The 25,213-nt window shown below is 34.1% G+C and overlaps 1 protein-coding gene across 1 annotated transcript; it reads right to left on the reverse strand.

Annotated features, from left to right (window-relative positions):
- Positions 1-76: 76 nt before the first annotated feature.
- Positions 77-24,496, reverse strand: masp2 (MBL associated serine protease 2). Its single transcript, XM_056449918.1, is given in 12 exon segments — positions 77-446; positions 448-1,070; positions 4,244-4,318; positions 4,414-4,536; positions 5,677-5,755; positions 5,834-5,952; positions 8,417-8,564; positions 13,037-13,233; positions 20,133-20,264; positions 22,277-22,454; positions 24,093-24,309; positions 24,391-24,496. Coding segments are annotated over 12 exon segments (2,061 nt in total). The 5' UTR covers positions 24,402-24,496; the 3' UTR covers positions 77-287.
- Positions 24,497-25,213: the final 717 nt, after the last annotated feature.

A 25,213-nucleotide genomic window follows, 5' to 3' on the forward strand; every position in this document is an offset into this window, starting at 1 on the left:
GTCATCATTTTTTCTTTTGCAAAAAAAATTAACAGAACACATTCAAATATAAGCAGCAAAATAAACCACAAGCATAAACATTTATTAATTATTTTTATTGTTTTCATTGTTGAAAACCCCTTTTTGTCTTTGACCTATATACCTCTAACTTAGCTAGCGCATTTAAAAACAGCAAGTGCCAACAAACGTGCTGTCTAAACAACACTTGCAATATTACATGCTTTTTGTGGACATTAATTAATTAATAAAATAATTTTAATACCAAACAACCATCCAATTTTTTTATTTCAACTGTTTTTTGACATGACTTCTTCAATCCATGAAAGGTAGTTGCTCACTTTGGTATAAACCCCATAATATCCAGCCTGAGCGCAGCCATGCCCCCATGACACAATACCGCCTATAAACCAGCTTTTACTCTGATTGTCAAAAAACGCAAAGGGGCCCTCCACTGTCCCCCTGGCAGGAATCTTTCCCTCCCTGAGAAAACCCAGCACAAATCATATTCTCCGTCACCACTAGTTTCCCTTTACTAGTCACTGTAGAGTCATATTTGGCTTTACAGTCATTGAAGTCAGAGACAGGTAAATGTACATATTTCAGATTCCCAGAAAATAACGCGGGTGTGTTTATATTCGACACCCCCCATCCAGACACCTTCCCCACATCATTAGCCTTCAAAACAAACCGCTCTTCCCTCCCGGGCAAACACACAGGCATGACAGCTTTACTGACAGGTACCTTATACTCCAGTTTAATCAGCGCTATGTCATGGTTGAAGTTGACATTATCGTGATGGTACTGAGGGTGAATGAAGATTTTCTGTGGAATGCCAACTACCGCCTCGTTGTCGTGATGCTTGACTGTGCCCATCTTCACCTGCAGATCGGTAGAGTCCTCGAAGGTTTTCAGGACATGAGCAGCAGTGAGAACCCAGCCGTCCGACAGCAGAGAAGCACCACCTATGAACTTGGTGCCCATTCGTATCATGACCTGCCAGGGAATCTCGTTCTTCTCTGCGTTCTCCCCACCGATCACTTTGGACAGCTTTAGCTCAGGCTGCCCACAAACTGTCAGAGAAGGCACCAGATTAGCGTCAACACAACGAGCATACTTAAATTTAATCATTTAAAACTTATTAATGTTTGGACACACCTGTTTATTTTTATATTATATATTGTTTTTTTACATTTTAGTATAAAGAACATGAACAGGTTTCCTCATCATTTTTACTTAATGACCTCCAGTTGAATTTAGGGTTTAAATTTAGAATGTAAGATGTAATGGGAAAAATGACCATGTCTACAAATGAAGACAGATATTTTTCTGAAGAAATGGTAAAGTATAACAACATATTTAGATTTGTACATTTAGAGGTTAATTACCCTGTCATCAATGCAATCTGAACTAACTACAATGTAACATTTATCTTTCTTATTTTATTTAAAAATTTTAATATCTTAAAATTATATATATTTTTTTATGTATTTTTATATTTATTATATATATATATTTTAATGTCAGGTGGCTTTAGCGACCCACCCCCCATGGCCAAAAGGTCCAGAATTTGTCCTTTTAATTATTTTATGTAATTTAAAAATATATATATTTTACAATAGTGTCATTTTAAATAACTATGGCCAGTAATTCCAATCCCATGTTGGAGCCTCAAAGCGACAATGTGATGTGAGTCATGTGACATAACCCACTTAGCAGTAATGTTTGAATCTTTGATGCGACATCCTCATCCATACTGAGTAACGTTATGGGTCAAAACGAGAAAGACAGATGGAAGAGAAAGCAGGCAGCAGCATCATTGTCGCAAAATATTGAATATATGTTCAAAAAGACTGCCAAACTAAGGCTAACGTTACTTACTAACAGATGAGAATTTGTCGCTACCATGAGGTTCTAGACTAAATGGCCACATTAGCTGGGACGTCCTGTAAATTGGGCATTATTGATTTGTCCCGTGACCTCGCATTCCCTATTTTTGCCATTAAGTTTTTTGAAAATAACTGTCCGATGAAGCCCGTCAGGTCTGTGTTTTTCAGGCTTTACACTGGTCACTTCATCCATTTTATTCTGATCCGATATAAATGTGATTGCTCAGATAACATCAGAAGGTTGTCTGGGACGCCTTCCAGATGAAACTGGACGAGTGTAATTATTAGTTTTTTGACTAAATTAAATAAAATAAAATAAATTATGACCTGGAAAAAGTCTGACCTGTGCCTGTTTAGAAAAGGCGCGCTTTTACAGCCATGTAAAGTGCAAATTAAATAAATAAATACATACATACATATTTACTATAAGCATAGCACGTGTTAACGAACAAAAAGCCTAAGTAAGAATTTCACATGCCATATTATATGAAAATGTTTGAATGTGATTTATATGTCTGTTTGAATATAAATCACCTATTAAATATTCAAGCATGCCGTGCTGTGATGAACAACCACTAATACAATCTATATATTTAAAAAGCACTCTAAAAGTTAAAATAATTATCATCAATATTGTGCATATTGATTATCACAACATATTGCATTATTGAATTTCGCCATATGTCTACCTCTAGGGGAAGTTGCAATAAAATGAAATAAATAAATAAATACATGAATAATTAATAACATATAGTGTGTGTTTGGACTGACAAAATGTGCACATGATGTCAGTAACTTGACAAAACAGTCATTATTTTTGTTACAGCAAAAAGCATGCACATGATTCCAGAAGACAAGATAATCCAGCACAAAATATTTCATAAAATGTCAACAAAATGCTAGACTTCTTAATCAAATACAAAATGTGGGGGAAAATGCAAGAAAAGGACCACTTTTAGAGGAAAAAGAACCCCCCCCCCCCCCCTCGTTCACAATGTTGGCTACGTGCCTGTGTGTGGGACTCTTATTTTGGAAACGGGAGGGCCAGGGAGACTAAAAAGGAGCGGGTTTGTCAAGCAAGCAGCCATGCATGACCACTGAGTGTTCGTAGCTTGTCTGAATGCAAAATGCAGGATATACAGATTAAAGATTTGTTTGTTAAAGTTTATCTTTTGTTAGTTTACATGTATATTTTGAAGTTTGTTGTGTATGTTTTTGACACATGTAAACATGCTGAATTTAGGTGTGTAATGCTCATTTATGCATTGTGTCAAATCACAGCTATTACGCTCATGTTTCTAGAATAATAAAATAAACTTTATAAAACTCATCTATTTATGTAGAGGTTAATGTTAATTCAAACTAGGTTACTAGGGTGACATAAAGATAGCTCACTCACCCTTCCTAGCCTAAATAAACCCCTCTATCACTTCAGTAGAAAAGCTTGTTAATAAGGATTAACTCAATTTATTAAAATACTTTTTTAACAAATGAAGTGATTCGAATAGAACAGAATGCCTTTTATTGTCACTGGACACATATACAATGAACATTATATACATGTGCAATGAGATTAAGTGCATCTCACTACTCAGTGCAAACATGTAAATATATCCTTGCAATACAAATCACACTAAACAACAAGTTACAGTAAAAATAACTAGACGATAAACAGTAGTGCAAAATATGAGATGAGAGGGGGTAGTGGGAGGTGAGTAAACAAGTTCTGAGGTAGAACAAGAGACATACAATACAGTAATATGTAAATGTATGATGATAAATAGTACAGAAATAAAGGATGGGAGGGGGGGTAGGGTGAGTTGGAGTAAACAGTTCTGAGGCTGAACGAGAGATATCTACAAGATGTATATAATTAGATGTGTTTTGAATAAAGTCCAGTCCATGTGTGTTAGAGAGAGACATATTAAGCAGGTACTGACATGAGCTGCGAAGCATCAAAGCAGAGCTCATTAATATTCACAACTGTTCCAAATATGGTCAAAACTGAGCTTTCATTCTGGATTAATTCTTGTGGTTATAAATGAGCATATTGGACCATTTCTTAAGAATCTTTTACTTACCTAAGCCAGATACCTATTGTGTAGATATCAACGAACAGTTTAACATACTGAATCCGTGCTCTATATGGCACATTTACAAATTCTACTTTTGTGAAGAAATTCTAATTTATATTTGTATATAAACCTAACGAATAACCTCTTTTTGTTCAGTGTTTTTTAAGATCCCAAAAAATAAATTCAGTCAAATGTGTCCAAAACTTTCACAGCAGTGTGTAAAATATAAAGTAATTTAGTATTCAAATATAAAATGTCTGATAAATGATATGCACTACTCACTGGGTGAACATATCTGTTGTATTTTTCCACCGAGGGCATCTCTCCAGTAGCCGTCATGTGCACAGGTATAGACTCCTAATATCAGAGAGAATAAGATTAAGCCTCTTTCACATTGCTTTAAACCCCCAGTGACAATCAATACAGTGTTTTGATATCCAATCGCCCTTTACCACTTGTATCATCGTCCATTGCGTAGAACTCATTGCAGGTATACTTGATCACAGATTTATATATGGTTGTGGTATATTTCACAGTTGCATTAAACACTTCTGGAGGCTCTCCACAATCAACAACTGCAAAGAAGAGGGACATCTGATCATTGACAGTTTATAGACACAGTAGTGAGTAATAATGATTAAAAAGTCCTAGGCATATCCATAAAAATGAAATAATAATATGTTGATTATGCCTTGAATGTAACCTGTTCAAATTCATGAATGCAACCTGAAAGGCTTCCAGAGATATTCCGTTAAATTACAGAAAATGACCATTTTACAAAATTACAAGCAAAAACTGTAATAATACTATTTATTGACATTAATAACTTCAATTAACTGTTGAACTATCAACTATTTACTATGAACTATCTTTAATGGTAATAAAAACACTATGACTTAATGTGGTTCAACCCCTTGAATCCCCCCACAACCCTGTATATTTGCAGGAATCTGTAAACGAAAATCTCTAAACAAAATTTTTTGGGAAAAAAAAAAAGAAACGTAAAATAAAAATTAAATATATGTAATACCAAAATACTAGCAATTGTTTGTAAATTTAATTTTGGAACTTAAAAAAAGAAAAGAAAATATCTGTAAAATAACTAACATTTCACTCTTAAAAAAAAAAAAAAGTAGTTTCTGTAAAAAAAGAAACAATTTTACTTGTAACTTGAATATGGGTAGGATTACAGTCCTATTTAGAGGTATTGGTACATTGTGAGTGCACTCAAAAAACTGTTTGCTGTTTGTTCAAACTACTTCATGAGGTTTTTTCAGGGACAACTTAATTGTTTTGTGTTCAATCCACTTAAATTTGTAAGTACTAATAAGTTAATTTAATTCCTTCTTGTTGCCCTAACACAAATCAATTGTGTGGAACCCAGCATTTTTTACAGTGTGTGTTAATGGAGTGTTAACACAGACGTTTTTTAGCATAAGTACAAACATGTATATACACAATAAGTAATTCTGTATGTATTTTTGCAGTAAGTGTTACTGTATCCAATTTTAAATGTAAAAGTTAGTACATAGTAATTAAATTCTAATTATAAAAAAGTAAATCACTATTACAACTCAAAATGATCCCAGAGTTCACAGTAGACTTTGACTCACTTCATCTCAGGTTTTAAAAAAAGCACCTCCTCTTTGTTATAGTAAACCTCCATTGACGATTATTCACACTTCATGCTTATCTGGGAGTTATAGGCAACTTACTGACGCAGTTGGGCATTGGTCCATTCCAAAATCCCCCCCTCAGGCATGTAGCTTGATAAAAGGGCAAAGCTTCTTCCCCCTGAAGACGCAAAACTCACTTTTAAGTTTATAAATGGCATAGCAAGCCCTTTTCTTCAATCTCATAAAAAATGTTTACCAGAATTAATTCATAGCCCAGATCACATGTGACATTGAATGTATCCGTCATGATGTACTGAGACTGCTGAGGCTCGATATGACCCTGTCGAGGAGCCACGGGGTTCGGACATGGCTGAGCTATGAAAGAGAAAAATAGTGGACACTGAGAATAAAACACACATTTTAGAAAACTGGATGTTAACTTTTAAATGCTCATCTTAATCATAATGCATCGTGTCCAAAACATCTCTCCAGAGAGCTACAGTGGTGGCCAACATTATTAGAACACCTGGCAAATTTAAGAGGTTTCATAAACTGAATAAAATATCTAGAAAGTCATCGTTAAGCTCTATGAACCATATAATAGAGCCATCATAAAGAGATTTAGGTCATTTTCATAACAAAAAAGCCGTTTCACTGTCATCGTGTTCCTTCACAGAATTCAAATGAAAGCCTTAAATTGCAGAAGACATGAAGGACATTAGCGTTGAAGTTATCAGGAAATAGATTTAAGACTATAGATAGATGGATATACCAAATATTAAAGTTAAATGTGGATTAAAACATCTTCTGACAAAGTATTTTGTGCTCAGAACTATCTGCATGTTTCATGCATTTATTAACATTAATAAATGAAATCATGTTTTGAAGGTCAAAAATGTAATTGTTTTTCAAATCTGCCAGGTGTTATAACAGTTTTGGCCATCACTGTATTATATCACAACATTTGTTCTTTTTTTTTTGGTAGCTTGCACAACATTCATAATTACTATATTTTTGGACAAAACTGACAACAAGTTTGCACAAACAGTTCAAATAAAATCTACAGTTGAATTGGAAATTGGATTATCTGCATTCATTATTACAGTGTAGCAGTGGCAAACAGCATCACTGTCCATGATCAACAAACGACTCTCATCAACATTAATAATGATCAATCTTAAATAAATCAATTATTTGTAGTATTTGGCTCCCTGATGCAGACACCTAAAAATTATATGGCAGGACTAATAGGACAGAAATAATATGTAGAGTACTGTAGAAGCCCTGTATTGTATTCAAGGTTTAATGTGTGCTTTTACTGTGCTAAATGAGGTGTAAAAATGCTATTAAAGGAATCAAGTGGGCAACACAGCTAACACCTGAAAATAAGAAGGGAGAAAAGCTGTGATATTTGCAATATTTGTAGATTGGTATTTATAGATATTTGCAATCTCACAGCAATTCGGAGCTTTTTTATTTAGCGGCCATTTTGTATGAATTATTCATATATTTTATTGTGTTTTTCTTATATGCCAATGACAGTTGATTTAGGGGTGGGGTTTGGGGACCCACCCCCTTTTGAAACCGTATGTTTTTGTACAAAGGAAATCATTTAAAAAATTTGGACGAATCAGACATTTTTCTGACATTATGTAAAATACTTAAGTTTCACGTGTGCATGCCTGCATGTGTCTGTATTCACAACTGGTTTAGCAAAATGTTGATATTTGTTTTATTTTTTAAAGGTAGCCACATTTTAACCTTTTTTCTGAAAAAAGACAACTAGAATGACAAATGTTTTTATCTGCTGCAATTGAAATTCAGGGTTATTACGACAAAAAAACTGTTCTGAAGTTAAAACATTAGTATTGTGTCTGAAAACAGCACTTTTTTATTAAAAGGAAACATTTCATAAAAAAGTCATAACAATATTTATTTTAAACTTGGAAAGTCATTAGCAGTTTACAGAAATTTGATATATGTAATGTAATATGTATAACGAATTTATTGTGTATGGCCATACACGCAAAGTGCTTCACAATCATGAGGGGGGGGTCTCTCCACACCACCACCAATGTGCAGCATCCACTTGGATGATGCGACGGAAGCCTCAGAACAACGGCGGCAGTTTGCTCACCACACACCAGCTATTGGTGGAGTGGAGAGACAGTGATAAAGCCAATTCGGTGGATGATTGGGTGGTCATGATCGGTGAGGGCCAATGGAGAAAATTTGGCACTCTTTTAATGACCACAGAGAGTCAAGACCTCGGTTTAACATCTCATCCGAAAGACAACGCTCACTGACAGTACAGTGTCCTCTTTATTTTACTGGGGCATTAGGACTCACATAGATCGCAGGTTGAGCGCCCCCTGCTGGCCTCATTAACACCACTTCCAACAGTAACCTAGTTTTCCCACCTGTTCTCCCATCTAAGTACTGACAAGGCTCAGCCCTGCTTAGCTTCAGTGAGTAACCTGTCTTGGGCTGCAGGGTGATATGGCTGTGGCCATATTTAATGTATATTTAATATATAATTCACATATAAAAGATATAAATAACCAACATAAATATTTTACATATGATATTGTAAGATTCAGGTATATGGACAAAAGAATACAGGCATTTCTTTCTTACTTCAATCACTCTATGCAGGTAAGATGACAAAATAATTCAATAAATAAAATTTGAAATAATGAGATCAATGATTCATGTCCACTTTTTTCCTGTCCAATTTATTTTATGAGCACACATAGAACTGTAAGATTATATATACACCATTAGTTGCTCATTATCTCAAAATGAACTATTCAGCATACATATTGCCACTTAAAAGTACCTGTGCTGGTGTACTTGATCTTCCAGCCTTTGTTTTTCCCAGAGCGGTCAGAGCGAAAGGTCACGTGCACTTTGTGAGTTCCTGTCTCTATTTTTCTTGGTGGGGTCTTGCCACAAAACGGGCCATACTCCCTCCCACCTGCAGCAATCTTAAACACAAAACAGTTTGAATTGTCAGCGCATACAAACGGCAACAGATAAACAAGCCTCTTGGGAGGTGGGAGGGTGAGGAGAAGTAATATGTGGTTGTGGAGGGCATGAGAGAGCATACATTATGTATTCAGCAGCCTTCAGGTCAGTGATTAGTGGAGTAGTTTGACGCTTAACACCAGTGCCGAGGAGACCATATTTGTTTTTAGAGGCAGTAAAGGCGAGAAAAAAGGCTTAACTGAAAGACTACAAATTTGCTTAGCCATAACGAGCTGTTTAACGCCATAAAAAGGCCATCGGATTCAGTCGTTAAAATCAAACGAGCTTGCAGAGTGTAAAAAATCAGAGCTGAAAGGTAAACACTCTTAAACACTTATGATGCTTATTTTCATAGAGAGCCAATCATCTCTGTGTAAACCACTCTGAAATCAATCTTTCTTAACATTCGCAGAGGACACTTGAAGGCATGTTATGTGTCTCTTCAAACAGTACTTGCTGTAAACAATCTTCCTTGAGGATCAAAGTGAGTCTTTGGAATGTAGTGTAGTATTCAAGGTATTTAATTATTCTTAGGGATTCTATAAGAGGCAAAGATGAAAAGTGCTTTTCAAGCAACAAAATGTTGTTTTGTGCATTACAATGTGTCCTGTTGGATTTTGGCTTCATTTTTTTCTGAAGGTGAAGAAAAAAAATAATTTGATGACTCTTAAATTACTATATTTAAGCATCACAGTGCAGCCCCAGAATACTAATTCATTCATTTTCTTTTCAGCTTAGTCCCTTAATTAATCTGTTGTCGCCACAGCGGAATGAACCACCAACTTATCCAGCATTTGTTTTACACAGTGGATGCCCCTCCAGCTGCAACCCATCACTGGGAAACACCCATACATTCTCATTCACACACAATACTGAGGGTTGAACCAGCGACTTTCTTGCTGTGAGGCGAGAGCGCTACCCACTGCGCCACAGCGTGGCCCCAGAAAACTAATTGTTTGGTTGAAATATGTTATTATTAATCTTTATAGTTAGACTATATGCTTCAAATCACTAGGTTTTATTCATCCGTCAGCAATACGTTTTTATTTATTTAAAATATAATTGAGTTTAATATGGTCTTCATGGCTTATTCTGTATTTAAACAAATATAGGTCAAAATAAGTATGTTGTTTATTCATTCAATCATTCATTTTCCTTAGGCTTAGTCCCTTATTTATCAGGGGTCGCCACAGCGGAATGAACTGCTAACTAGGCATGGGACGATAACCATTTTCAAGCAATACCGCGGTTTGGAAACTCAAGGTTTTAAAACTGGCAAATTATTCTGTTATACCGTTCCTACGATATATGCAAGATTTTTTTTTACGTTTTTTTTTTAAGACAACAGCATCTCCAGCAGAAAAGCTAAGATGCGGTTTTAAATGGTAAAGGAATCTGTGTTTTTGAAACTAATTAAGATCACTAATTAAGTCAATGATTCATTTGAATTGTTTAGCCTGACATGTTTACTGTTCCAAAAAATTGATATGTTTCTCAAAATAAAATATATTGGCTGCGTCCGAAATAGCCTACAACTCAGGTACTGCATATGAATTTGAATCAGCTACTTGACCGATAAAAAAGTATGTTCTATAATGTATAAATGTGAGTAGCATGAATAGAGCTCGGAAGTACTAAAGAGGCCATTTTGTCATCATCACGTGACATACTAGCTTGACAGACATTCATGAATTGTCTCTTGGTGCATCATAGGCAAGCGTAGCGTCCATCGGATGCACACTTCAGAATCTCAACAGAAATAGTAGCTCATCAGAGTACTTCTCACATACTGTTTTTCAAATTCTATGAATTCCGACATACTACTAGGCTCGCATACTGCTTTTTGTGTACTACACAATATGTAAGTATGTGATTTTGGACGCAGCCATTGTATTCAAAGCAAACACAGTTCTTGATTTTTACCCAGAAATTTGAAAAAAGATGATATTTTAGAGCAGTAATCACAATACCGTGAATGAAAACCATGATGTTTTTATCTAAGTTTATTATACCGTTAGAATCTTTTACAGGCCCATGCCTACCACCAACTATGCTAGCATATGTTTTATGCAGCGGATGCCATTCCAGCCACAACTGCAAAAAAAAAAAGGCTTTTTCAATGTAGTAAAACTTTCTAAGTCTAAATAGTTTTCTTTCTTAGATTGTCTTTTTCTAATCTAAATATCTAAAATAAAAAAAATTATTCAGTTGTCTTAAATCCTAGCCAAAATCAAGTAAGTTTCATCTTAAAACAAGCCAAAAAAATTTAAATAAAATAAAATAAATTATCTGCCAATAAAGATATTTAGTTTAGATTATTTAGTTTGTTTAATGAAGAAACTCAACTGAATTTTTCTTGTCTAGAAAATGCTCCTTGATTTTATGTTATATCTATACTTTCTGTTCTATTTTTTTCCTGACTTGTATTTTTTGCAGTATAATATATAAATTAATAAAAGGGCCTCCTTTTGCACAAATTACAGTATCAAGGCAGCATGGCATGGAAGCGATCGGCCTTTGACACAGTTGAGCTGTTGTGGTAGCCCAAGTTGCTTTGATATTGGCCTTCAGCTCGTCTGCATTTCAGGGTCTCTGTTCCTTCATCCTTCTCTTGACAATAGCCCATGGATTTTCAATGAGGTTTAAATCAGGTTTTTTCAGGTGTGTGCAGTTCCCAAGTCCTGCTGGAAAATAAAATCATCCTCTCCAAAAAGCTTGTGGCAGCAGGAAGTGCTCTGAAATGTCCTGTTATAGAGCTGCATTGCCTGTGAACTTGATAAAAGACAATGGACCCACACCAGCATATAACATGGCTCTCCAATCCATCACTGACTGTGGAAACTTCACACTGGACTTTAAGCAGCTTGACTTTTGTGTCTCTCCGCTCTTCCTCCAGACTCTGGGATCTTGATTTCCAAATGAAATACAAAATTTGCTTTCTTCTAAAACGAGCACCCGGGACCACTGGGTAATAGACCAGTACTTATATCTTTAGCCAAACACAGACCCTTCTAACCTTGTTTTTGGTTCAGGAGTGGGTTGGAATTCTACAGCTGTAGCCCATGTCATACACACGTCTGTATGTGATGGTTCTTGATGCTCTGACACCAGCCTCAGTCACCCTTGCTTGACAATCCTCTCAAGGCTGCGGTCATACTTGTGCACCTTTTCCAGCAACATTTTCCCTTCCTCCTAACACTCTATTAAAATAGTTCGATACTGCACTCTGTAAGCATCCAGCTTCTTTTGCAATTGCCTTTTGAGACTTTTCCTCCTTATGGAGTGTTCCAATGATGGTCTTCTGTACAACCGTCAAGTGACAAGTCTTCCCCATGATTCTGAAGCCTACTAAGCCAGACTGAAACAATAAGGCTTTGAATTAATTAGCAGACTAGATTGAGACACCAGGAGCCTACACTGTTGAATTTTGTCATGATATTCTAATTTTGTTTAATGCTAGATTTGAGTTGTCATCTTTAATCCATAATCTTTAAAATCGAAAGAAATGAAGGCTTAAATATTTCACATTGTGTGTTGTGAACTAATAAAACACAAAAGTTTCACTTTTTGAAACAAATTATTGAAGTGAATGGACTTTACCTCGATATTCACATTTTTTGGCATATTCCTGTTTATAGAGTTGAAGTCAGAATTATTAGCCCCCCTTTGATTTTTTATTTTTAATTTTTTTATATATTTCCCAAATGATGTTTAACTGAGTAAGGAAATTTTCACAGTATGTCTGATAATATTTTTTTCTTTTGGAGAAAGTCCTATTTGTTTTATTTCGACTAGAATAAAAGCAGTTTTTATTTTTTTTAAATCCATTTTAAGGTCAAAATTATTAGTCCCTTTAAGCTATATATTTTTTTGAGAGTCTACAGAACAAGCATATATAATATAGATTATATAGAAGAGTATATATATATATATATATAGCCTCGGGTGTTTAGTGATTGACAGATATGAATCAGGTATATGCTCTGACCTTTAACAAATCAGACCGATCATAATCAAGAGGACATGCAAACATACATTTCACAACAAATTCATATATTTCCAAAGTTCAGGCATGTGTTAATGAAGCAAAATTAGAAAAAGACTTTCAAATAAAAATACAATTTAAAATAAAATTTGAACAAACAAATAATATAGCTGAATAAATAAACTTTTTCTTGACGTATGGTTTGTTTGGATAGGATCACTTGAATAGAAATTAAATTTAAGTTAGCATGTGAATTATATCTTTAAATTGTTGTCATAAGGCTTGTCAAACTTCTCAATCTTTATCTTATGATGTTGATGTACAAAGTTCCCAAAAGACTCCATTAAAGTGACTCACATGTGTCCACACACAGGCTATAACAGCTTTTGTTTCAGGTGCCATTCTAGCTGGAGAGCTGTCACTGCTGCTGATTGTGAAATAACCAACCTTGAGGATGTCATAAGGGCAGTGGATTTCAGGATGAGTCTCCACATCAAACAGATCCTGGAAGTCCAGGGTCACTTGGAAGCCTTCCATCAGACTGATAGTGTAATCACAGCGACTCATCTTGGGGTAAACACCAGGGTACTCTGGACTGCTCAGTTCTCCTGACCTCTGCTTAAACACCTGCCCACTACACTCACCTACAGAGGGGGAAAAAAGTCAAAAGCGTACACACATACATTCAACACACACTAACATTCATGCCACATTTAACACTGAGGAAAGCAGGAAATTGCTACATTGATTTGAGTCGTTAAGAACTGAAAAAAATCTTACCAACTATAAAATGACCAGAGAAAGGGCTTCTTATCATTACTTTATGAAGAGTTACACACCTTACATGCATGACATTTAGGTGCTTTCTTTGGAGATAAAATGGTTATCAGATGCAGTACTGCTTTTTCAGGTTGTAACTGTATTATTAATTAGCTTGAATTAGGGGTGTTAAAAAGTTTAATGAATGCCTTCTTGTAAAATTGCTGGCAGCCACAGATTATTGCTTTTGTTGTAAAATATTAGCAACTCTCATCAAATATAACATTGATATTAAGTCTCTTTTTATGATTAAAAACAATTACAATAATAATAGTAATAGTAATTGTTCTGTCAGCAGTGAAGAATCAACCAAATTCAATTGTTTTAGTGCTGGGCAAAGATTGATCAACATTAACTGCATCCAAAATAAAAGTTTGTTATGACATAATATATGTGTGTGTGAATTTGTTATGATACACACACACATAAGTAATAACAAAATTATGTAAAACAGTTTCGTTATAGATATTTAGTATAGATATTTCGCATCACATATGATTTGTATCATATACATATATATTTTATATCTAAACATAAATAAACATTTTCTCAAATATATGCCCAGCACTAATTTATATTTTAAAGAGAAAAACAAGACATACATATTTTGCAGTGCTTGCTTCAGTTTATTTGTAATAACAGAGATAAAAAGGAATACATAAATACAGAATAAAAATATTCATCAACATCATTTATTTCATCATTTATTTGGAAATTCATTTGGCTTTCTTCCAATGAACACAAAAGCTTCATATATGATGTTATTTTGTATCCTATAGGAATTTTGAAAGCATCAATTTTTATTTCTAAATACTTTTATTAGGTTTTCTACATGGAATATCAATTACAACATTCATTTTTTAATTATTCTTCCATGTTGTTGTTAACACTACCCCAAGTAAACACTTCCCTCCCTCAACAGCCTACAACTTCCTATTGAAAAAACAAAATAAAATTAATAAGTTAAAAAAAATTAATAAATGATGACAAATAAATTAAAAAAAAATAAAAATGAATAATAAATATGTATTCCTATATTATTGCTCAGTTTAAGAATCAAGAGAGTTGGCCGGCAGATAATGTAAAAAAGGGACGCCACAGCTAGTCAAAGGTCTTTAAAGAACCTATAATTGATAGTGATAGTCTAATTTTTTCCAACTTAATGCAAGCAAACACTTCGTTTATCCCGCAATCAAATTAGGGTGGAGAGACGTGTTTCCACTTTAACAGGATGAGACGTCCTGCTAGTAAAGTAGTAAAAGCTAAAGCCTTTTGGGCCATTACTGAAAGGTTAGCATCTACTGCCAGCCCAAAAATGGCCAGAAGTGGATTTGTGTCTGGATCTATGTTGAACCCACACTGTAAAAAAATCATTATTTAACTTTTTTTTTTTAAGTAACATAATGGGCATTAAATTACAGACATTTATCGTAAAATAACAGACAGTAAATTACAATGTTTAAATTTCCGGTAAATTTATGAAATTTACTGTCTGTTATTTTACGGTAAATGTCTGTAATTTAATGGCCATTGTTTTGCGGTTTTCCCACAGCATGTGGATGAGATCCACTTGTGATTGCTTGCACCTATTACATGCATCACTGACAGAGGGATATATTTTAGCAAGTCTAGCATTAGTGTAGTAAACCCTATGTCAAATCTTACATTGTACAAGCCCATGTCTTGCACATATGGAAGAGGTGTGTGTGAGCTTAAAAACATGCTCCCAGTGTTTATCGGATAACTTAGGTTTTGAGTTCTCTTCCCAAGCAGCTTTGGCCTGACTTGCGGAGCCTGACTAATATTGTGAATCAGATTATAACAGAAATGACAGAAATGCAATGTTTTGAGTGTGTTTCAAGCTTTAACAAGTCATCCAGTGGAGATGATTTGAAAAATGAGGAAGTAGTTTTTGCACAAAGTGCCTGACTTTAAAAAAACTAAATAAATGTGAATTAGGTAGGTCAAATCTTTTAGAAAGGTTATTAAAGGATGAGAGAATACCACTCTCGTGGAGGTCGTCAATGGTTTTAATGCCATTATCAAACCATATTCTGAAAGCCGCCTCCATATCGAATGGTGCAAAAAATGGATGGATTTTGAAATATTGGAAAAACTATAGGAGACCAATGTAAACCAGTGTGTTTCCTAAATTGAGTCTATATCTTAACTGATTGGGATACTACTAATATTGAACTGACCTTTGCAGATAAAGGTAATTGAGAGGAAAAAGTTGAGCTGAGAACTGTGCTAGGTAAGCCCAACAAGGACGTTTAGAATTGATATTGTTCCTCCAATATAAAATCATTTGGATATTGCAAGCCCAATCGGTAGAAAATTTGGGAGTGCAAACGCAAAATTAAAGAATACCCACTGAAAATCATGACACACATTCTACTCTGATTCAAGAATATATATATATATATATCTTTTACGAAATCATATTTTGGCATACTGTAGAACTTAAAAAAGGTTTGTAAAGTGTCTTTAGTTCTTGATTTGCATTTTATGAATTACCAAAGTTCATTTTCAGCTATATATTACAATTACAGTAATATTATAAACAGAAAATAAATCTAATCTCCAACTAATCTTGGATACCCTGGTGGTTAGTAAATCAAAAGAAAATATTCCATTTTAAAGTCAACTACCTCTTTAAATGTCTTCAAAATCACATTTAGAAATGTTATTTTTGTGTTGCACTGAAGTCAGAACGTCATAAATGTATTGGAACATATAAAGGCTGAGCAGATGCTGACAGAATTGTTATTTTTGGCCAAACTTATAATTTAATAAATGAATCCCACCAAGTGCAGATGCTACAAATAATTGCTCTAACTGTGGAATCTCAGCTCAGGAGGGCAAAGGTCTAATGATTCACGTGATTGAATGATTTCAGACACAAGTCATTGTTTCTGTCTTCCCTTCTGCGCGATATGATGTGATGTCTTTATCTTGCCCATTAGCAAAGAAAAACAATTAAGAGGCATGTCTAGGACGGTAATTGTGATTAATTACCCACCATTAGCACAGTAGTACAGCTCAAAACAGGTATCAATTTTCAAATGATCCCTATAATGCTGCTCCCTCAGGAACCAACGGTAATTAACCTGAACTCGTTTGGACTGACAGAGATCAACTGATTTACACAGGCACACTAGCCAGACACTGCCCACTGTATTATCCATCTGTCGCTGAAACATGCTTGAGGCTAAAGCCAGTTAGCGCTGTCCAGCTAACATTAGCACTTTCAATGAGACAAGTTTTTTGCTAATCGACTTCTCCCAAAAGTTTTCACAACCAGATGGGAAGTCGAAAATGTAAATATGGCAATTCGACCCTACACAACCTTCACTTATATCGGAAAAAGCAAGCCAGTAAGTCGCAGCTACTCTATCAATGATATAACAATCCCCCTCTACTATTTGGTGACTCTTATTTCCTTCTCGATTATAGGCTATGCTAGCTCAATCAAGAGCTGTTGACAGGCCTGATAGATAGTGTGTGGTGAACTGTGGCTGCTGTGACCGCTGATTCAGTAGGTCTGTGATGTCAGCTTTATGACAGCATACTGGGATTTTTTTTAAAGACTCACAGCTATATATGCAGCTTCTTCTTCTGAAAAAATGCAGATCTTGGGTTACAAAGAGACAACCTGTATTTTATATTTGTGTTTATTACTGGATAGTCAGTGATAATGCTAATAATCAACTTAAAAATATACATGGGTCTATTAATACAATTGCATTTTGCTAACCAAAATATTAGCCTATTGTCTGTTCTAAATCAGGGGTGTGCAAATCTTTCCTGCAGAGCTCACATGAACAAATACTAATTTATAGTAAACAATATAGTGTTTTTGACACACTATTTTGTGTATTATACTATATATACACAGTTGAAGTCAGAATTATTAGCCCCCCTGTTTATGTTTTTGCCCAATTTCTGTTTAACGGAGAAACATAAACATAATAGTTTTAATAACTCATTTCTAATAATTGATTTATTTTATCTCTGCCATGATGACAGTAAATAATATTAGACTAGATATTTTTCAAGACACTTCTATACAGCTTAAAGTGACATTTAAAGGCTTAACTAGGTTAATTAGGTTAACTAGGCAGTTTAGGGTAATTAGGCAAGCTATTGTATAACAATGATTTGTTCTGTAGACTATCAAAAAAAATTAGCTTAAAGAGGCTAATAATTCCGACCTTAAAATGGATTGAAAACAATTTAAAACTGCTTTTATTCTAGCTGAAATAAAACAAATAAGACTTTCTCCAGAAGAAAAAATATTATCAGACATACTGTGAAAATTTCCTTGCTCTGTTAAACATCATTTGGGAAATATTTAAAAAAGAAAAAAAAAATCAAAGGGGGGCTAATAATTCTGATTTCAACCGTTATCCCAGATAACAGATTCAAGATTCAACTTCACTATTATATTCACAACACTTTGTTCATGAATGCTATAGCGTACTGTTGTAGTATAATGTATAATAACTATAATGAACTGATCAAATACTGTAATATACTTTAGTTTTTACAGACAAATGTTTTGTATTGTATATTCCATATAGTTGTAGAAAACTACAGTATTGCGTAATTTTATTATGTCCTTATAGCTGTTGTATCCCTTTAACTCTGCCAAATGGTTGACAATATTTAAACTTTTAAAGAATGACTGTTTTACACACACAGCATTGTTGGTTTACAAAAAAATTAAATAAAATAAATAAATCAAACAAACATAATCCTGTTGCACTACTACACTTGATTTTGGTTTTACTGTAAAAAAACAACAAGAAAATCTGTTAAATGAGAATCTGAAATATTTTATGGCATACTTTAAAAAGTAAAGATGATTTACTATTCAGAGATGTTTTATTTAGATTTTTTTAAAAATAAAATGGTCTTACACTTCATATTTTTCAGATTTTCAAAGTGTATGGTATTGTACCATAAACTGAACTATTTGGCACTGAGAGTTAGGAAATGCAATCCAAAACTTTTTTTTCTGGGTGGGGCAGTTAAAGGGGTATTAGCAACTGCATAATTATGACAACAGATTAATTAATGCACTATAGTGCTTAAAAATGCTATAGTGTTTGCTATAATTACTATAGTATTTTTTTCAAGTCTGAGTTTAGCTTCAATTTGCCTCACACTTGCTTAGATGTTTCTAGTAGACCTTGATTCGCTGTTTAGATGTTTAATTAGAAAAAAAAGCTAAAATATGCAGGACAGTTGCACTCAAGAAGCAGGATTGGACACCACTATTTCTTTAAAAACTTACAATTGTTTCTGTAAAAACCTAAATTTCGAGTTCAACGTTTTGTCCAATTAAAATTACCCCACCAAGGGTCAAAGAGATATTTCATTAATTACGTATATCCTGAAGCACAATATTAAAATATTCATCCACTTCGAATGTTATTGCTACTGGTAGGCTCAGAAGGCGGTTATCAACCATCCACATAGTTAATCAGATATACTAATAGAGAAGACTACAGATCTGTTTTTACATTACTGTGACAGTTGGGTTTAGGGTTGGGGTAGGGGTAGATGTTAATAAGATACAATTAATGGGGAATTTAATAAATAATATAAATAATTCTCATCGTTAATCAGCTATACTAATAGAGAAGACTTCAGATCTAGATCTGTTTTTACATTACCGTGATGGTTGGGTTTAGGGTTGGGGTAGACATTAATAAGATACAATTAATGGGAAATTTAATAAATAATATAAACATTTCTCGAGGTTAATCCTTTATACCTATAGAGAAGACTCCAGATCTGTTTTTACATTACTGTTATGGTTGGGTTTAGGGGTCGATGTTAATAAAATACAATAATGGGAAATTTAATAAACAATATAAACATTTCTCGAGGTTAATCCTTTATACCTATAGAGAAGACTCCAGATCCAGATCTGTTTTTACATTACTGTTATGGTTGGGTTTAGGGGTCGATGTTAATAAAATACAATAATGGGAAATTTAATAAACAATACAAACATTTCTCGAGGTTAATCCTTTATACCTATAGAGAAGACTCCAGATCCAGATCTGTTTTTACATTACTGTGATGATTGGGTTTAGGGGTCGATGTTAATAAAATACAATAATGGGAAATTTAATAAACAATATAAACATTTCTCGAGGTTAATCCTTTATACCTATAGAGAAGACTCCAGATTCAGATCTGCTTTTACATTACTGTGATGGTTAGGTTTAGGGGTCGACGTTAATAAAATACAATAATGGGAAATTTAATAAACAATATAAATAATTCTCGTTATAGCTGATTAACCATGTGGATGGATGATAACAGCCCTCTGAGCCAAACAGTAGGCACAGAAGGCCCCTACTGGCCCATATCTATCAGCTGATAACCACTACTAATGCCCATTCAATCGAGTGATAACATTTGAATTGGCTGAAATATTTAAATGAGATATTTGACAAAAATATTGATCAAAATAAATTGTTACATTTTTTAAAATATTGATTTATGGTTTAATCACACAAATAATGCCTTACCTGAACAGATGACAGTTCTTTTAACCCTTTACATGGTATTCATAGTGCATTTGTTATAACTAGTTTTTATGAAAATGAATGTACACAACATTTTATACAATGTCTCATACAATTCATAATCAATAAGCAGCAATACTACAGGCCTGCGGTTTGAGCTGTTCCAGTATCAGCCTTACCAGGGCAATGTCTTTTATCAGCATGGAGTTGGTATCCCAATCTGCACGTGCAGTAAAAACCCCCCACATAATTGTGACAATTATGGTCACACACAGGCTCCCCATCAACACTGCTCAGGCACTCATCAATGTCTGGAAAGAGGAAAAAGACGCCGTTAGCAACACTTCTCACTTATATGGATTTGGACATCCACTGAAATCACACCATTTATTTGTGTGTATATAAATATACAGCCAATAACTTGTAGTATCACTGGAATTATGATGAAAACAGATAGTAAATATAGGATTTCATATTTCTCACATCATTTTACATTAGGAAAATGAAAAAAAAGATTTGTTTTAACCAATTTTTATTGCATAGTTACTTTTTGTCCACCCCTTATGGAAAACATTAATAGAACATTCCAGTAAAAAATTCCCAGTTTCTCTGGATGTGCTGGATTTTTTAGGTTGGGTTTGAATAAAGTTGTAATATGTTATCTTGGACCACAAAACCACTCTTACATTGCTCACATGTAAGTTGATATATTTTTGGCAATAACCGAATATACATTGTATGGGTCAAAATTGTTGATTTTTCTTGTATGCCAGAAATCATTACAATATTAAGCTTAAAACAAAACTGTTAAACATAAGTCATGTTTCATGAAGATATATTGTCAAAAACTGTAAATATTCATTAATTAGTCCCTTATTTATCAGGGGTCGTCACAGTGGAATGAACTGCCAATTACTCTGGCATATGTTTTATGCAGCGGATGCCCTTCCAGCCGCAACCCAGTACTGGGAAACACCCATACAAACTCACTCACACTCATTTACTCCAGCCAATTTAGTTTTTTCAGTTCACCTATGTCTTTGGACTGTGGGGGAAACCAGAGCACCTGGAGGAAACCCGGGCCAACACGGTGAGAACATACAAACTGCACACAGAAATGCCAACTGGCCCAGCCAGGACTCAAACAAGCGACTTTCTTGCTGTGAGGCGACAGTGCTAACCACCGAGCCACCATGTCACCCAACTGTAAATATGTCAAAATGTAATATTAATGATTACTGATATACATTTAGGGGCAGTTTTTGTCTAATGGTTAGGGATTTGGACTTGTAATCGAAAGGTTGCAGATTAAATTTTCGAAAAATGAAATCACACTCTCTCTCCATCTTCGATATCCAGTGTGTGTGTGCTTGGATAGGACCAATTTTCATTCATTCATTTATTCATTTATTTTCTTTATAGCTTAGTCCCTTAATTAATCTGGGGTTGCCACAGCAGAATGAACCGGCAACTTATCCAGCATATGTTTTACACAGCAGATACCCTTCCAGCTGCAATCCATCACTGGAAAACATCCACACACACACCCATTCACACACATACACTATGGACAATTTAGATTTCTTAGGAAATCCACACAATCACGGGGAGAACAACTCCACCCAGAAATGCCAACTAACCCAGCCGAGGCTCGAATCAGCAATCTTCTTGCTGTGAGGCGATCGTGCTACCCACTGCGTCACCGCGATCCCCGACCAATTTTCAGTATGGGTAAAACCATTTTTGACGAGGTTCACGAAGAACTTAATTTGGACAACTTTACAGACGATTTTCAAAAGTCTTTTGTTTTTTAACACACAGATTCCAGATTCCTAAATTAACAAACCATAGATAAATGGAAAGACTATTAATCCAGCTTTCCGATGATGTCTAAATTTCAAACAATTGACAAAAAAAAAAAAGATTTCATTTGTAGTGACAAAAATATCTGGAATATTGTACCAAATAGTGCTTTTGGATTCATCTGAAATGAAAACACTAACATTATGTTGTCTAAAAATTTTTTTTTTTTTTTATTGTCATTTTAGGCTCTAAATGACAACATTTTAAAAACAAATATCACTAGCAGTTTGCAAAAAAAAAGATGTTTTAATCACATATATGTAAAAAATATTGTAAATCCTGAAAAGTGCGGAATTACCAAGTGGTCTAACTTTTTTCCCCATGTATGATTGCACATTTTTTTTCTGCTAACTGTCAATTTAACCATTTTACATCAAAAGGTGGCACTACAAGAGAGAGGATAATTTAGTGAGATAGAAAGACAGGGTCAGTCATGCTATGAATCCATTGTTTCCATCACCTTCAGCGGAGAAAAACGCCTGGAAGCCTGTGAATCGGTCCTCATTGGAGTAATCTGATCTGAAGAGCACCGACATGCTGCTGGTGGCAGAATAGATGACAGTGTTTTTGGGCGCATCACCGTAATTTTTCTCAGCATCACCACAGAAGCGAACAGTCTCATTTCTTTCTGAGAACACCTGGAAAGTTTGAGCAAGTAGTAATTATTATATCCTATTATAACACAGCAAGCGTAGTTAGCATGCACAAGAGTATCATTAGGAACTATGCATTTCATTTTATGATAGAGGGGTTTAATTAAATGTTCAGCATCAGTATGCTGATGTCATTGGGCCAATGGCAGGTCACGGTTTACTAGCAAGATGTGTGGGTGTAGACTGCACGTGCTTTGATTGTATGTTTTGACACTTTTTTTACTATGCAATAATTATGTATTTTTCGTAAATTATATATATTTTAGTGTTTAATGATAAGGAGTTAAAATGAAGATTTAATTAGATGTATATAGACTACTTTAGGTGTTTTACATTATTAAAATGTTGATTTAAAAAATAATAATAATCAGAAATCAGCAAAAGTAAGTCCAAGGCACTTGAAAAATGTGGAAAAAATATTAAAGCGCTTTTATTGACATGGCTATTCCTTAAAACTCCTCTTGGTTACCTAATTGGTTATGCTGATGAAGACAAGTGTTTGCAGAAACGCGTAGGCGCAGTTTTACGGAATAGCCATGTCAATAAAGGCGTTTTAATATTTTTTCCACATTTTTCAAGTGCCTTGGACTTACTTTTGCTGTTTATTCTGATGAATCCTTTACCCAAAGAGCACTGACACATTAATTAAGCTAACCTCTGAGCACTTTTTGTTTGATTTTGAATTTTTATACAAAGAAAAATCATAAATAATTTTCATTTTTAATAATTTTTAAAATAAAATTAAATATAAAAAATGTAATACTAAATTATAAAAATATAAAATATTACATAAATATACATTCAAAAAAAAATTATATTCATATTATTTAAATTAATGTAATAAACATTTACAAATTTATAAATTTAATATTCAAATCAATTATGTGAGTATAATGGAAGTTACAATTGAACTTTAAATTAAATCTAAATTTACAATAAATCAATACGAATCATTTTATTATATCATTTCATAAGATTATTAGCTTGAGTACAAAGAGGGTTTAACTGCATCAGTAATGACTAAATAATTATATCTGCAATAACGTATATTACAGTTAACCACCATAAATAATTTATTGTAAAAAAATAAAATAAAATAGAATAAATATAAAATATTGTCTAAATATACTAATATTAAAAAATAAATCAATTAATATCATTACATTCAATAAAACTAACAACCTAAAAAAAGTACAATTGGAGTTTAACTTTATTAATTGCAGAATCAAATATGATTTCATCAAAATATTAGCAATAACATACCTGTAACTCAAGCACTTTGATGTGTGTGTGTGTGTGTGTCGGTGTGTGTGTGTGTGTGTGTGTGTGTGTGTGTGTGTGTGTGTGTGTGTGTGTGTGTATGTATGTATAGTATGTCTGATAAAATTTTTGCTTCTGGAGAAAGTCTTATTTGCAGTTTTAAATTTTTTATGAACCATTTTAAGGTCAAAATTATTAGCCCCTTTAAGCTATATATTTTTTCAATAGGCTGAAGAACAAACCATTGTTATATATATATATATATATATATATATATATATATATATATATATATATATATATATATATATATATATATATATAGAGCCCATTTTAAGTCTGAGATGAAGACATGGATCTAACCTGAACGTAATCATATTCGCAGCGATGAGAAGGCTCCAGGCTAAAATAAGTGAAGTAGAGACGTAATCTGTGTCCTTCTGGTGCCGTGATATTCCACACCACGCGCTGGTTATTAGGATAGACGTTTGGGAAGTTTGGGGATGTGAAGCTCCCAAATAGTCCTGTCAGCTCTAACCCAACCGCTAATGGAAGCAGGGCGATGAAAGCCAAAGATACACTAAAACAGCAGCAAAACAAAAAGCTGTATCACTGATAACACACTGAAGCCTTCACAATCCTGTCACAACACTTTTCATACCTGTTCATCATTCCAGAAGATCACAAACTTCAAGTCATGTCACAAAATTGTCTCATAAAACTCAAACGTCCACCAGGTTAATGAACCAGCTGAATAAATGGCTCTGTGTAAACACTCCACTGAACCGCAACGGTACTTTTGTGTTTCATTATCATCCATTCTGTCAAAAGTCAATATCTGCTACTGAGCTGAAAATAATTCAGTGAATTTAACCTCTGTTGTTGTGCTTGATGACTACTTTATTCTGCTTAAGCAACATGAATTTTCTTTGCCAATACAAGTATTCATATTCAGAACAAGTGAGTTAACACATCTCGATCAATTTTGAGTTTACGTTGACAATTATAAACATATTTTTCCACTTCTAAAACTCTACTGATTGGAATGTGTCCTTTTGACCCATTGGTAAACATTGATTCCTTTTTCCTGTGTTTACATGCAAATACAACTACTGTTTGCAAAATGAGATCAAGTCAAAAATCATATAACAAACTAATACTTTCTACATAGCCTAATTTAATTAAATAGTAACTGTGTTTAAAGTCTTCATCTGACTTTGAGTACGGTCTCTTTTTTTTTTGGGGGGGGGGGGGGGGGGTATATTATTTACATGGGTTGAGCATCAACACAGCTCCTCAGTACAGATGAATCTAATGTTTTGTTGAGTGTCTGTCAATCACTCCATAACTGTGAATACTTTAGGAGTCACAGATTAGGCATCTTGACAATTTGACCCAAATAAGAATTTTCACTGGATAATACCATCTAAACAAGAAACATCTTCAACTTTGTTCTGACCGTCCGAGGGGATAAAAGGTATTAC

The sequence above is a fragment of the Danio aesculapii genome, chromosome 23 (assembly GCF_903798145.1).
Source record: "Danio aesculapii chromosome 23, fDanAes4.1, whole genome shotgun sequence".
Lineage (NCBI taxonomy): Eukaryota > Metazoa > Chordata > Actinopteri > Cypriniformes > Danionidae > Danio > Danio aesculapii.